The 15,295-nt window shown below is 47.2% G+C and overlaps 1 protein-coding gene across 3 annotated transcripts in view; it reads left to right on the top strand.

The window, feature by feature from the left end:
• The window catches only part of ITPR2 (inositol 1,4,5-trisphosphate receptor type 2), a 246,428-nt gene extending 235,446 nt beyond the window's left edge, over positions 1-10,982 (top strand). For all 3 annotated transcript variants that reach the window (XM_088164715.1, XM_014889087.2, XM_088164716.1), the window contains 2 exons: positions 6,428-6,589; positions 7,847-10,982. In XM_088164715.1, the coding sequence (XP_088020841.1) occupies positions 6,428-6,589; positions 7,847-7,933 (249 nt within the window). In that variant the 3' untranslated portion in view covers positions 7,934-10,982. The remainder of the gene's footprint in view (positions 1-6,427; positions 6,590-7,846) is intronic.
• The last annotated feature ends 4,313 nt before the right edge of the window (positions 10,983-15,295 follow it).

Raw genomic sequence — 15,295 nt, 5'->3', positions numbered from 1 at the left:
AATTACTGTTCTGGATGCATATAGATGCATAACAATTCCCAATTTCCCTCCCTATATTCTTGTACAGCACAGATTGCTTATCAAATACAGTCTTAACATTAAAGTGTCAAACAGGATTTGCAGAAAGCTGTTTGGGTTTGTAGGTTAGGATGAACATTTATCAAATTGTGGATTAGCTGAATCATGCACTGAACCAAATTATTATTGTCTGTGATTAAATCACAAAGTGGTTATTGCCCTGTGTCATCTAAAGCACACGATAGCTTAAATCTTGAAAATCCCTTTTTAAGGTGGCTATAGAGCTACATAACTCTGGACTTTTAGGACCAGACTCTGTCCCTACACAAAAAAAATAATAGCTTTCAAAAGGTCATTTGGACTGGTCCCTCTCTGCTTATATGGGCAGCACATTTGGGAAGGGAATGGATGGGTTTATTTGCATTTCAGACATACAGAATAGTTCTCAGTAAATAGATCTCTTTGTACCCAGAGCTAAAGTATTTATTCAAGGTGCTGGCCGAGAAAAGGGGAGTGAGCTGTTCTCGTTCTGGTGCCTGAAAGGGCAGGGGCTGCTGCTGGAGAGCAGTGATGTCCGGTTTGTTTGTCCCCATGCTGAGGGCACAGAGGACAGGCAGTGCCACTCCTCAGCCCTGGAGGCCACGGGTGACCAGCAGGGTCTCTCTGCAGCACCAGTGCAGCAGAATTTTACCACCCCAAAGGGACACTTGAGGGGCTGCAGTCTCTCTAAAGAGGTTCAGTCTTCCTAAAGCTGTAGGAGCCTTTTTGGGGGGCTGCTGCTGTGGCTGCTGCCTGCCCACGAAGGTGTGTTCCAGCACAGCCCAGCACAGCACATGAAGGTAGCAAACCTTCCTGGTGACTGATGTCCACGCTCCTCTTGTGCACCCTTCAGCAAACATCTAGCTGAGGAGCAAGACAGCTTCCAGCATCCCTATTTTCTCAGCCTTGCTGTTAGGGCACAGCCCTCCTGATGACAGCCTCGCCGAGTCACCCAGGAGAGAAGGATCCTTGCAGAACTGTGGGCTGGGGGACACAGAGGCCACTGCCCTGCCCTGGTGCATGCAGCAGGGCAGGTCACAGCCCAGGAGGAGTCATGAGCAGCAATCACCACTTCTCTCGGTGAGCAGATAGGAGGGAAGTCCTGCCAGGGCTTGTTTTCATGTTGCAACAAGGGTCACGGGGTGGAAAGGGCTGAGAGTCACTGCATTAGAGCGTGCTGCAGAAATGAGCCTGGCACAGCTGACAGCGGCGTGGCACTCCCAGCCCGTGGCAGCAGAACCAGCTGAAAGTATGCATTAGGCTGCCTTTGCTCCTCTACTTCATCCCCCTTGTCCTACTCTTTGACCTATTTTCTCTCACTGTTATCTAGTAATCTATTTTTTAAAGGCTCAGCCCAGTCTTTCCTGCTGGTTGCAGCTGAGCCATCTTGCTGCTAGCCTGTGAAACCAGCACCTCCTAAAGAAACATCCCTGTGCCAATTACTCCGAAGGCATGGATTGAGCTCAGCGTGAGAGCTTGATTGAAGCCAGTTGGCTGTGCCAACAGGACAGGGATGGCTCAAGAGAGGCTTCGTACAAAGTATAGAAACTCTAAACAGATTTCTTCGGTCTTTCCTCCATCCATGACCAGAGCCATCGAAGTCAGAGAAATGGCAATATTTTACCGAAGGGAGGCCTTATCCCAAGATCACAGAAGAGAAGGAGAGAGTTGCACAGAAAACTGCAGGAGGCAGACGCAGACTTCTGCTCTGAGCCTGCCTCTCCGAGACGGAGGGGTTGAGGTTTTCCAGCGAGCGCAAGGAGCAAATCCTCTAAACCCTGTGATTTCCCAGGCATGTGCCCTCGCCGTGGGCACCTCGAGTACGTGCACCCAGAGCACTTACACAGAGGTCTGGCCCTGGGGGAGCTGTGCCTGTGGCTGGAGCCTTGCCAGCCAAGGGGGAGGACGGAGGCAGCGAGCGCGCTGGATCGCCAAATGTCTGCTCTGCTCGTGTGCAGTCTCTCTGGCCCGCAGCCTTTTGGCTCGCTCCACCTGCCTTTTTTCCCTTTTTTTTCCTTTCCCCCAGCTGAACTGGTGGAGAGGAGGCTGCAGCTCCTTTCTGTCCCTGCAGCTTTCCTGTCTGGCTGACGCTGTGCCCTGGACACAGATGTCTGCTTAAATATGGATCCTGCAAGGCACAAGTTACGCTTGTGGGAAGAGTGTGGAGCAGGAAGATGCTGTGATCTGTAGGTGGGCTGCGAATTGCTGCTGTCCAGTGCAAGAATGAAATAACAATAACAACATACTGCCTTAAACCATGGCTGTTTAGAAAGAAGATTTTGGTACATTTTCACAATAAATTATTTGTCCAGGCAGCTACTTCGTTTAAAAGCGTCCCGTCCACATAGCTCCCCCTCTGTGAACTCATTAATGCTCGAGCTGTGTCACCTCAGGCTAACCTGGTGGCTGTTGATTGAGTCCCGTGACAGCTGTTTGCAGAGGTTTGCCCTGATCCCTGCCAGCAGCCTGCCTTCCTCCTCCAAATTGCCTCTCAGTTCCAGGCAGGCTTCAAATTTCTGAGTGAACGCTATCGTGGGCAAAACGGTTGGATTTCTAAGAGTAATAGGTAAGGCAGGGCAGATAACATCCTGCACACCCCCAGGAGTGCTCCTGCATGTTACAGCTTGAAGGTGTTGGTCAAGGTGAACCCTGGACCGAGCCCATAAACGTTTAAGTCCCAGAAAAAATGTTTGGGGTTGTACAAACATGTTAATGACCTCCAGTTAATTGGCAAGTAATTACCTTGAAGTAAAAATAGCTTTTCCGTTGCTGAGCAGTCACAGGAGTGCGTGTCCCCCTGTGAACACTGAAATTTTTGGCCAAGGAGCCTTGTCCAACTTGCCTTCTGGATCCTGGCAGGTTTGTGATCAGAAGTTTGTTGTCCCCAGCACCAACTGCTGTTTGTTTGTGGTGGAGACTCGGCAAACAGAGCTGCCTGCCAAAGGTAATTTTCATGCTGCCCTTTAATAAAGTTCTGCAGTTCATAATGCAATGAAAGAGTAAGATCATATTGACTGGCAAAAGCATACGGTTCAGCAAGGGAAAGTACCTGCTGTGTACACTATAAAGGAGCTATCACTGAAAGCTAGGTAAGTATTTTTAACCTAAAGACAGCTTGGCAGGCTATAATGTGTCTCCTACTGAATTTTGAATCTTTCTGATCCTTTGCATGACAAAAATACACAGCTGGACTGATTTCATTAGATGTGTATTGCAGCTGAGAACCAAGAGGCCAGCACCTAACACAGCTCTGGGACTCCAAGGGGGACCTGTGGGCAGGTGTTTGACCTGTTGTCTCTCTGCCACCTACAAAAGTCAGCAGCATCTTTTCATGAGCTCTCTACTCCATGCAAACCATCATCTTCTCTTAGAACTTGGATCAAGCCCTTGCTTGATCCTCCGCAATACTTTGGGGGGAAAAAGGCCCAGATTTTCCTGATCTGTAACTAAACCACACCTGGGTTTTTCTCCTGGAAGAGATTATCACAGCATTTCTAGGAAGCCAAAACTGGGCACGTGTGAAGGAGCAGAGTCTGTGGCTGGAGTCCTGTGACTCTGGGGCTCGTGGTGGCTGAGATGAGCTGGCACGTGGTGCAGGGTGGTTCCAGCTGAGGAGCCACATCTGCTCCCTGTGCTCCACAGCATCGTGTGGCAGGGGGTGAGATGCCTATTGCCTGCTCCTTCCCTGTCTCCAGCTGCTCCTGGCCATCCCTCTCTCCAGGCAGTGAGGGAAGCAGGTGACACTGGGAGCCTCAGGAGAGCCAGGGTGTCTGGAATCCGCACAGATTCCTCTGGATGCTGCAGCGTGGTGCAGGGTCAGTCCACAAAAATCTTCCCAAGGCAGCCGGAGGTCTCTGCCTTGTGTCCTGGAGGAGTGAGGGAGTGGCAGATGGAAAAAACAAAACTAGCAAAATGCATTTCACAATCCTGGCAGCAGTACTCGGCAAACAGAGGAGCCACAATGATGGATTCTCAAATTGCTCTCCCCGTGCAGCCTGACTTTAGGAACTTTGGTGTTGTTGTGAGGCTTGAAAGGGCTCCTGTTCCCTCCTTTGGCTCCTATGGCCTTGCATTTGGTATCTTCAGGTGCTTCAAGCAGAAGGAGCTGTAATGAGTGCAGATACCAGAGCTTTCCAGGAAACATTCAGGTACAAGTGCAGCTCTGTTCACTCTAACTGCCTTGAATTGAAGTTCTGTGCCTGTAGTGGCAGACAGATTTGCTGGCAAACATTTTGAAGAAAAAAAAAAAAAAAAAAAGAAAAAAAAAAGAAAAAGAAAAAGGCATAAATCCAGAAAGGCACCGTGCACAAACTAAGCTTAGTATAAATGAGTACACCTGTGCTCGACACCAGGCACGTGATGAATGCTCTGCTACATCCTAGCCAAAATAAATTTAAAATAAATATCGGCGTGTACTGGTGGAAGATGAATGCTGGTGTTGTAAGCAGGACCGCATGTGGCAGAAACAGGAGCCTCCTGCTCTGCGTGTCAGCTGGGGATATCCACAGGGAGGATCACGTGCACTCCTCTCCAGCTCACCAGCAGAGCTGGTGAAAACAGGTTTTGATTTGAATGAGTTATGACCCATTGAAAATGGCATCATGTGTAACCACAGTAAATTGTCATAATGAGATCACGAGGCTCGAGAAGTGAGCGGCGAGCAAAGAGGCCTCGTTCCACCGGCGCCCGCGGCTGCCAGCCTGGGGCTGCAAAATGCAGCTCCTGATCCCTGGCCATCCCTGTGGATTTAGTGACACGACCAGGGGTTGCACAGCCAGACAAAAACTCCTTGGAAGTTTTGAGTTAAAAAGAATAAAAAAGCTAAAATTCATACAGCTTTGCATTTAGTCTTATCCAGAGTAACAGAGGGGACTGGGCTAACACAAAGAGTGGACAAACATGAATGCTGTTAGTGCTGCCATGCTCACCCAGGCTTAGCTTGGTTGCTTCTAAATCGTGCTGCTGGAGGAGGGGAGGGTTTGGTGATCAGGGCAGAGCACTGCAGAGGTGAAAGGAAATCCTCCTGGAAGCTTTGGTGTATCCCAGACTCACAGCTCTGCTCCTGGACCTGCTCAGGCACAGCCGCCCTGGGCTGCCCAGCTGTAAATGCTGCAGAATCATCACTGCCTTCTCTATTTTCATAGGAAAAATAGAGGCAAAGCCTAAGATAATGATCAGTTTGATGGACTTAAAACTTTACCAAATACCTGGACAATGTCAGTAGCAGAGCTACTGCCTTCCAGGTGTCTTGTAGGTGGACTTTTGGAAAGAGCTCCTTTCCATTCCTTCCAACACAGTGCTATTTGTGTGGGGCCATTGACAGCTTAGGGGACTGGAAGAAACACACTCATGCTGCTTCTCTTCTCAAGTTTGATAACTTGCACGTGGCCCAGCCGTGTCCTCCTGCTCCCCACGAGGCACAGGGCAGAGGTGTGTGCATGTAATGCACTGCCTGCTGCAGGACCTGCTCTGTTCCCTGTGTCTCAGGGCCAAGCAGGTTGCTCTCCATGTGGTTGCCACTCCTCCTGGTCTTGCACCCTTCTGCCTCCTCCATCTGTTAAGCTCTGCACACAAATATCTGTGCCCCTGAGCCATGGAGGCAATTTGGGCTCCTGAGGCTATGCAGCACTTTCCTGACTCATATCATTTGTTGACAGTGGTTTTGCCATGGCTGAATTCATAGCCTGAGTCCACAGATAAAGAAACACCCAGCTCAAAGCTGTTCCATGCAGTGCAGGGTAGCCCTTGGCCATGAGGTTGTGCTTGCATTTATCCAAGATGTACAGTCTGAACAGCATCTTGAAGCCTGAGCTGTTCCCAGGAGCCCACATCTCCTGTTGTAGGCAGCTGGATCCAGGTCCCTCTGCTCTTCCAGTAGAAGTGCTTGAGGTTGGTCTGGAAGGCTCTTGTCTTGTTTTCCTGGTGTTGGCTTGCTGACACTGCTCCAAGACAGCCGAAATAGATGGAGACCAGCCAAGCTGAAGAGACAGAGGGGAAATGTGTCCCTGCATACACCTAAGAGCAAAGCACAGAGAGCACTGAGGCTTTCCTGCTGTACCAGAGGAGTCTTCCCAGTGGGGGCATTTCTGCCTGCCAGAGCCACAGGTGAATGTGCCAACACTGCCCACATTGCAGTACAGGTGCAGCTTGGGGAACCCAGATTTTCCAGCTGGTACCTTCTGTGCAGTTGAAGGAGAACCAAGAATAAAACTGCTTGTTTGAATTACCTTCTGAATTTACAGCTTAAGCTCACTTGCTGTGTGTCATCCACTGAGCAGAAGTCCTTCTGAGTTTTCATTCTCTAGTCTTAGCTTAAGTAGCCCTGCATAAACCCCTACTAACATACCCTGTTTTTCTAATACCCGTGTAGGAGAAGAATTTGGACTGGTTCCCTCGGATGAGAGCCATGTCTCTGGTTAGCAATGAAGGCGACAGTGAGCAAAATGAAATCAGGAACCTACAGGAGAGGCTGGAGTCAACCATGAGCCTTGTAAAACAGCTTTCCAGTCAGCTGGCTGAGCTCAAGGAACAGGTAAGTGCCCTGTGGGAGTAGCAAAGTGAGCACGTGTTGGTGAAGGCACTGCCTTCCATCAAGTCACAGTCAGGACAGCGTTACAAAAGAGACTTTTGTCTCAGGAAGGTTTTATCTTTCCCTCCAGCAAGCTCTCTGGGTAGCTACACTGATAAGGGTTTGGAGTGAAATTGTACTCTGTTAGCAACAGCAGAGATCAGGTAAGGAGAAAACTCTTGAGGGGGAATTAGTCATGAAATGCTCCTGGTGAGTGTGCAAGGACAGAGGGGAAACTGCAGAAGGGATGAGGGGCTGCATAACCCTGCAGTGAAAGCAGTGTAGTGTCAGGAATAGCTGCATACTGATGGGAGCCTGGAGGAAAAAAAGCCTTCTGTGTCCAGCCCTCGGGTTTTTCCCCCACTGAGAACATCAACAGTGCCCTTGTGAAAACAATTTGCAGAGCCTGTTGCTTTGCTCGTGTCACCCTTGTGCTGGTGCCCCTCGTGGGGCTCCCTCTGCTCTCCCGTGTGGAGCACAAGCTGCTGGCCTCCCTTAAAGCCTCCCTTAAAGCCTCCCTTAAAGCCTCCCTTAAAGCCTGCCCCTGCCCACATCGCCTGCCTGCTGTGTTTGCTCTCCCTGAAACATCAAAAGTCCAGCTCCTTTTTTGCTACAGGTGCTGGTCACCTCTGCTTTGCTCATTACAGTTTCAGAAAAGTATCTGTGTGTTTTCTTTATGGGAAGCACTTTAGTGGCATCGACAGAGTTACCTAATTATTCCCCTTCAAATCCCTCCTTAAAACTTTTCCCTGTGAAAAAGCCAACAAAGGTTATGCTGGATGTGCTGAGACCATTGCTCATTGTGCTTACCCACAACATCCTGGTGGGATTTTTTTCATCCCCCTCTAGCTGAATTTGTTCTCTCCTGGCTTAAATTTAAACTCTTGTGTGGCTGGGGCCATCTTTTAGTTCTGTGATTCTACAGCACCAAGTGCAAATGCTGACCCTCTGCAGGGCTACACAACACAATAGCAGCACAAATAATACTCTGTAAGACCTGCCAGGGGATAAGAATAATGTATAAATGAGAATAAAATGTCCATACTTTGCTGGAAACAGATCTCCCACTTCAAAGACATCCCTTACTTGTAATTTTCTATGCTGAAGAAAAAAATTCCACTCCCTGTTGTTTTGCTTATATGTATCTTGCTCTGTGACTGCTAAATAATAGTAAAAAGGAAAAAAAATCTCAACTCGTCTCTCTCTGCCTTTCCACCTTAGATGACAGAACAAAGGAAGAATAAGCAGAGGCTGGGCTTTCTTGGATCAAACACACCCCATGTGAATCATCACATGCCACCACCCTGATACCACGGGGAGAAGCCGTGACTAGCCTTTCATCAGTATTCCTGCTTTATTATAGAATAAAAAACTGAGATTGAGAGGAGTGAACAGTGCCTATTGTTACAAAGTTAAAAACAACCAAGTGCCAAGATGTTAAGTGGTTTAGCTCTGGGAACAATTTGTAGCTGTTTTTCATGGTTCAGAGGGACCACAACCTAGAATGTGAGCGATACAAGGCGGCTCGTTTGTATTCCCTGCCTGGCCCGGCTCGGGCCACTGCTCCGGGGCTGCGACAGGGGATGGGACAGAGGAGGGGACAGAGGATGGGACAGAGAGTGGGACAGAGACGGGGACAGAGATGGGGAAAGAGACTGGGACAGAGAATGGGACAGAGGAGGGGCCAGAGAGTGGGACAGGGGATGGGACAAAGAATGGGACAGAGAGTGGGACAGAGGATGGAACAGAGGGTGGGACAGAGGATGGGACAGAGAGTGGGACAGAGAATGGAACAGAGGATGGGACAGAGGATGGGACAGCTCTTGGCCACATCCTGGAGCCCCTCTCTCCCCGGAGAACCGAGCTGAGCAGAAGAAGGAGAGGTGTTTATTGAGGCAAACACGACAGCCTGGCTCAGAATCAATAGGTCGTCTGTGGCTCACTTGCCAAATAGCAACATTAGTCATATTTGCTTGGCATTTACTATTTTTTAATTACCGTAAATATGTCAGCCCATAAGCGTGATGTTGCTTCAAAACTTCTACTAGGAGGGAAAGGGGAGAAACCTCAAAAGGCTGGGGGAAGGAAGGAAGGAAAAAAAGGAAAAAAATAGAAAAAAGTTGCAAAGAGAAACATTAACGCTTTTGAATTTTAGCTGTCACCATGCAATTTCTTATTTATAACATGGAGCACAATGGATCTACAGCTGTGGGAATGTTATGCACATAACACTGACAACATAACTGGAAGTGATTTCTTTCTCCTGGCTTCAGATGTTCTCGATTAATGTGGCTGTGAGGTTTCACATACTGAGGAGTTAAACTGTGTTTTAAATTCAAGTTCCAGTGGAGGATTCAGGGGGAAAAAATTATACCTGTAGTTTGAAGCATGTATGGGATTTTACTTTTTTAAAAAAAGCTCAGAAATGTCTTTCTGTACAGAACTGTAATGGTGTCATTACCTTCCATAAACTCATCTTCAGCAAGAGTTGACTTGAGAAAATAAACACCATATTCTGCCAGCTTTCCTCTGAGCTAAAGATCATGGGTTGATGGTTTTGCCTGTCCTTCCTGCTTCCAAGGGTTTGCTGGGAAGCCTGGTGGGGAACAGGGGTGTAATGTCAGAGAAGCTCCTTCCAGCTCTCAGCCCTACAAAAGGCAGCAGCTAAGTCACCAGTGCAGGTTTCTGCTCTATCCTGCATTTCTTGGAATGGCTTGAAAGTTACATTTTCCACAGAGTCCTAGAGGACTCTTTTGTCTTTTAGGAAAAAAATTGAGGGGCACAAATGGGAGTTGTGTTCTCAGCTCACTTTCATTTTCAGTGGGTTTTGGTTACCAGATTGTCTCACATTCGAAAATGCACCTCTTGTTACATGGAGTCACTTTTAAAACCAAAATATTTTTGCAACGATTTGCCTCTGTCAATTTTTCATTTTGTTATAAAAGCCATTTTGATTGAAGGAAAAAATATTATTGGTGCAAATATTTTCCAGTTTCTTCCTGGAGAAATACTGTTGTCCTAGTAAAGGCACTATTCAAACCAACAGGCCTAGAGTAAAGGGAAGGAAGTGGTATTTCACTCTCTTTATCCCAAATTCAAACCAGTTCTTGAAGCTATATTTTTTTTTGTGGCAGTGATGTGGCTGAGATAAAAGTAATATATTTCAGCAATATATTTATATCTTCTACCACTAAAACATCTCCTGTTGGTTTCAATTGTGTCCTTCAAAACTAATATAGAAATCAGAGGGTTGTGTATTTGACTGGAAGAAAAAATTTCTTTCTGTTGACCTTAGTCCTGAGAGCACCCTGGTTGTGAGAGGTGATGGCCAAAGGAGTTGCCCACAAACACAAAGTCAGCAGTGAGTTGGTAAAGACTCAGATCCTGTAGCTATATTAATTCAAATTAGTTCATACAGTTAATCAGATCTACTCACAGCTTCTGTTGCAACAGCAATTTCCTCTTCCTCACCCGTGTGGTTCTAAAACACAAAGCACAGTTCAATTATAAGATAAGTTAAACTCTCATTATTTATTGGGGGGGTGTATGGTTGGCTAATACTGGAATTGGCTGGCACTTTTCTTGTTTACACTCAGCAAAAGCAGCTGCACCTCTGCACATCAGGGCAGGCTGCTGCTGCTGGAGCTGGAAGAACTTGAGGCTGGATGGGTTTGTGCCCCGAGCTCAGGGCTGCAGTTGGGTGCTCCTTCTGTCCCACACCCCAGAGCTCATCCCCTCGGGCTCAGGAGGGGATGCTCCTGCTCTCAGGGGGCTCCTGCTCTTCAGTTACAGCATCAAAATCAGAGAACAGGTGCTGGTCTGCCTTGGCCACGGTGCCTTTCTGCTGTTCAGAGCTTCCCAGAGAGACCTCTGTCCTCAGTAACAGTGGCTGGTGCTACTTGCACAGACTGTAAATACATTTCACTGACAATTTCGACATCTTTGCTGTTTCTGTCAAAATTTAGGTCCTGCCCTGCTCTCATCCATGTGAGCAATCTGTACACTCACATGTGCTAAGGCAAACAGGAGGCTCCTTATCCAATGGTTGCAGGGCCAGGCCCCAAGACTTAAAGGTTGTGAAATATCCCCATGAATGAGTTTATTTAAAAAAATCATTGTTTTATACATATATTTATGTGTATATCTTTGTTTAATGCAGCTGGGGTTACCTCTTCCTAGGCAAGTATAATTTACCTTACCTATTTATATGAAATAATTGCAAAGAAGTTAAAACATCTAAGAGCTTTTAATGCCTTAGAGAAATTTATAATTATAAGCTCCTTGACAGTTAAAAATCTACTTAAGTAAATATGTCCATTGCTGCTGAATGTAACATTTAATAAATTGTGTCATTTTATATAGGTCTGTCTCATTCTTGGTGCTAAGGCTGGGGGGAAATGTGTGTTCTGGTTTGGGAAGAGCAGGCTGGGGGACTGGGCTGTGGGTGTGCACCCATTCCTTCAGCCCTGAATGGATGGAGGCTGAATGCAGCAAGGAAAGCAAGAATTTGTTTTATTTCAGGCACAGATTGCTCCATTCAGGATGATGGATCCAGGAATGCTGCTTTTCCTGGAGCAGTGGGTGTAGGATGTGCTTGAGGGCTCTTTGTTTAGGCCAGGGGAGCCCTGGGTGAGGGTGGGCAGAGGCAGGGTCGAGAGTTACAGGCTTTCCTGTGAGAGAGTTTTTTGCACATTTTTGTCCCCTTTTCTTAATTTTATTTTTTAAAATGTTTTTAGTGTAACTCTTTCACATTTAGAGAGAGACCAAGGGCTTTCCCCACTTTTCTGGGTGAAAGAATTGGGAAAGACAAATTGTGTGTCTCAGCCGAGACAACTTGGGCTGAGGAAATCTGTGGTCTTGTAAAAAATGGAAGAGCCCTCCCTACAAACCTGTGGCCAGTAAACTACACCATACAAGTGCTTTTTTCTTTTTTCCCAGCTATTTTTTTTACAGATGGTCAATATTAATGAGGAAAAGAATAAGGCCTCTTCTTAGTGAGAAAAAGCCTGCTAATTAATTAGTAAGAAAAATCCTATTAAATAGAGCATGCTGTTTCTCCTGTGCACTTGTTCTACCAACTTATTGAGGTTTTGAGTAGAATTACCTTTATTTTCTATTCTCTGGTATGACTTTAAGGCTAGATAGAAAGGAGCTTGTTTACTACTAGGTTTGTTAGATGGTTTTGCAAAAAGGGTATCCTAAGAGAAAAGGGGGTTTCATGCAGCAAGCTTTCAACCTAAGATTACAGTCATGCTTAAAAAGCCCCCAAACCAGCATTAAGCTTCTAAGCCCAAAGAGGAGCAGTTTCTCATGCAAGACTGAGAACCCAATGCCAAGGCTTTTCTTTTTCAAAATGTTTGCCCCCAAGGCACATTTTAATTCCAGAGGTGTTTCAGGGAGCAAATCTCTCCCTCAGCACTGGCTCTGACCTGCAAGGGAATTCTGCTCCCTTCCCACTGTCACTGCTGCTGCTGCTGCTGTGACAAAAGCATCTGCAGGCAAGGATGGTTTTTTTTTGGAAAGCACGTGCTTTTTTCTGGGGAAGGCTGCCAAGTTTATTTTTGAGGGGAGATTGAAGGCTGCTCTCCTCTCTGCTGCCCCGGGATGCTCTCAGGAGCACAACTCCTGCTTGCAGGTGCCCGTGCTGAACATCCTGAATTTGCACAAAATCATTCAAAACTCCTCAAAAGGAACTGGGCTGCGGGGGTTTTAAATGTGCAGTGGTGTATTGCTATCATAAGCTCACACTTGCCTGCTCTGTTTATGTGCTGCACTTTTTCAGGCTGAAGCAGGAAGCTGCAAGGCAGAAGACAAGCAGCCTTTCTAATTTTGCTATTTCAATGTGTTTCTCTTGCTGCAAACAGCCAGGAGTTAACTTTCTTTTTGTACTGGAAGTTTCCTTCTCTATGTCTCCACCTTTATCTGCTGCCATTCAGGTAAGGTGAGACCTGGGCACGTCCTGGACCATGGGGTTTACTGACAAACCAAAGCAATAAGCCAAAATGTGTAGGAGCATGGTGTTCTTATGACTTAACAATTCTGTTTAAATGTTGTAGATCATCAACATCCAATATCTGACTCCATGTAAGCAGGAGGTTTTCCTAGCAGCCCTTCTGGTGGTAAATTATTGAAGTCTTCATCCCCTGATGGAGCAGCCATGTGGGATTTGCCAGGGCGATGCACACCCATGTGCAAGGCTCTGGGGTCAACCTGCTTTGTGTGGGCCCTGTCACCATTCAGATTCCATCCAGATGGCAACAGCAGTGTGGGGATCCAGTTACAGCCCAAAGGCTCCCATTGCCTTTATAAGTTGCTCCCTTCTGGCCCCCAAAATCTGCAACATTTATAGGCTTTGTTCCCAAAATCACTGAGCTGCCACAAAACCTGTGGATTTTGGGCACATCCTCAGTGTTTCCTGTTGTGGCCTTCAGCTGGGATATGTCAATCTGAATTTCACAATCCTCTCCTAGGAGCACTTGCCCCCTTACCAGAGATACAAGGATATTTCCCTTGCTGCTTCTTCCCTGCCCCACCAGCATTACAGGATGAAACGTGGGACCTGTGTTAACTCAGTCCCTGCTGTAGAGACACATAGTTGTGTTCAGCAGAGCACAGGACAACCTTGAAACTGGGTTTAAAAAAATCCATTTTCAGTTCTGAGTCGGTGTTGGATGATAGAAGGTGGTTCAGAGTTTGTATAATTTTTTTTTTTCAAGTCAACTTTTGCTGGCTTTGAGGTTGGTTCCAGCCCGTTTGCCTCCCACTGGGGAGCTGCAGTGGAGGCTTTGTCTGGCATGAAAGCTTCCACCCCAATTTGATAAAGCCAGCAGAATTCCTGGTGCTTCCAAAACCCCCTCCCAGCCCTTCATCTCTCTGTTCTAGGAGCTGAGGGTGTTGGTGTTGTGCACACGCAGCCCAGTCTGAGGGTATTTGGGAACTCTGGGATGGGAATGGGGAAGGGTTGGCTGCAGCCCTAAACAAGCAAAGCTGGTGTGAGCACTGCCCTCCCCTGTGAAATGCAAACCTTGCTGCCTGTGGAGGAGTCAGGAGAGGAGATTTTGGTCCCTGGAGCTGTCATGGCTCATCTTATGCAGGTGTAAACATCTGTCCAAGTTCCTGGTTGTCAGCAGGGGTGTGGGAAGATGTTAGCAGGGTATTGTGCACCTGGCCCCACACTGTGAGAGCTGCAAAAGTGATGTGTTACAGTGCAGGGAAAGAAAGGGAAGGAAGAAAGTTCAAGGGAAGGTCTCAAGGGTATAAGAAAATGTTGTCAGGGATGGTGATTTTACTGGTGGGATTTACTAAAAGTTTGCTTCTGAGTTACTGTGAAGAATTAGTGTTACCAGAAGCTGGCTATCCATGTCTTTGTCAATCTTGAGTGTCTTTTCAGAAGAGAGAATTCACTGGTCCACTGACATCTCTCTTGCTCAGGGTCCTCGGTCTATGAAATCTGAGGGTTTTTTTGCAAGTTTGTCCACAGCACCTCACTTGGAATGAGTGCTCTCTTACATGGCTAGCACAAATCTAAATAAATACAGAAATATAAACCTAGCTGGAAATTAACTGAGTACAAGCTGTCTTGCAAAATTGCCTGTGTTTCCTGGCTCTGGATGGGATGGAAATACCACAAAACTCTCTTCTCTCATAGTAACGTGATACTTCTGCTTCCGGGCTCAGTGCAAAGCAGGAGGTGGAAGAGTGTTCACCAGAGGAAAAAGAAAAGCAACAGCAAATTATTATCGAGCTTGTTTTTAACATGGCAAAATCAAACTCTTAATTAGAGTGCTCGAAGTGGCCACTGTAATAATTTACTCAAATATTTTGTGTAGTGGGAGGTGTAGAGTTTTATCCATCTGCTCCTCTGTGGCACAGAGCTGGAAAAAGGAGCTAACCTGGCCTGGGAGTCTCCAGGGAGGATGAAATGGGGTGGATCTGCCAGCTGCTTCTCATCTGACTCCTCCTCAACTCCAGGGCTGCATCCTGGCCAAGAAAACCGGGTTCCCCATGCTGGTTCCCATTTCTCCAGGAGAGGGAAATCCAGTCTAATGCAATCTCAGGATGCAAAGCTTGTTCTGCAGCACAGGCATTGTAATAATAGCCCACATGTCTCAGCACATGGCCTTGGCTAGTGGCTGGGGAATTTGGCCACCAAGCCTGTGGAGGTAGAGCCATGCCCACCCCGCTCCAGGTCATCACCTCCAAGGCAAAGATGGAGAAGTTGTCTCGTGGGCTCAATGTGGTTATTCTGCACTCACATCAAATCTAGGCAGGTATGGTGCTGCCAGATCACCTCTGTTTTCCCTGCAGATGCCTTTTATTCTGCCTTGCTTTAGTGCTGGAGGCTCCCTTCCCTCAGCTGGAGGTTCACAAACACAGTTTCTCCAGGCAAGTGACAAGTTATCTTACGGGGTCCCTGTATTTTCCTCATCCTGCCAAATATTTGGAGGCAGAAGTTATGTCAGCTAAGGTGGCAGGGAAGGAAACAAAGCTGTGTCAGTGCTGGGACAGTGTGATGTGGCTGTGATATTGCTGTGGCAGACAATGCCCGTGGTGTGAGCAGCCACATCCTAAGGAGAAGAGGGCTGGGAATTTGGGGCACTGCACAGCTCCTCTCCCCTGATCCACCCTCCAGCACAGCACCTTCCTCAGGGTGAAACAGGGACATCCAAC

Source organism: Sturnus vulgaris, chromosome 5, assembly GCF_052056855.1.
Source record: "Sturnus vulgaris isolate bStuVul1 chromosome 5, bStuVul1.hap1, whole genome shotgun sequence".
NCBI classification, from domain to species: Eukaryota; Metazoa; Chordata; class Aves; order Passeriformes; family Sturnidae; genus Sturnus; species Sturnus vulgaris.
Note: the sequence above shows the minus strand (reverse complement) of the source record. Positions and strands in the feature narration are given on the sequence as shown.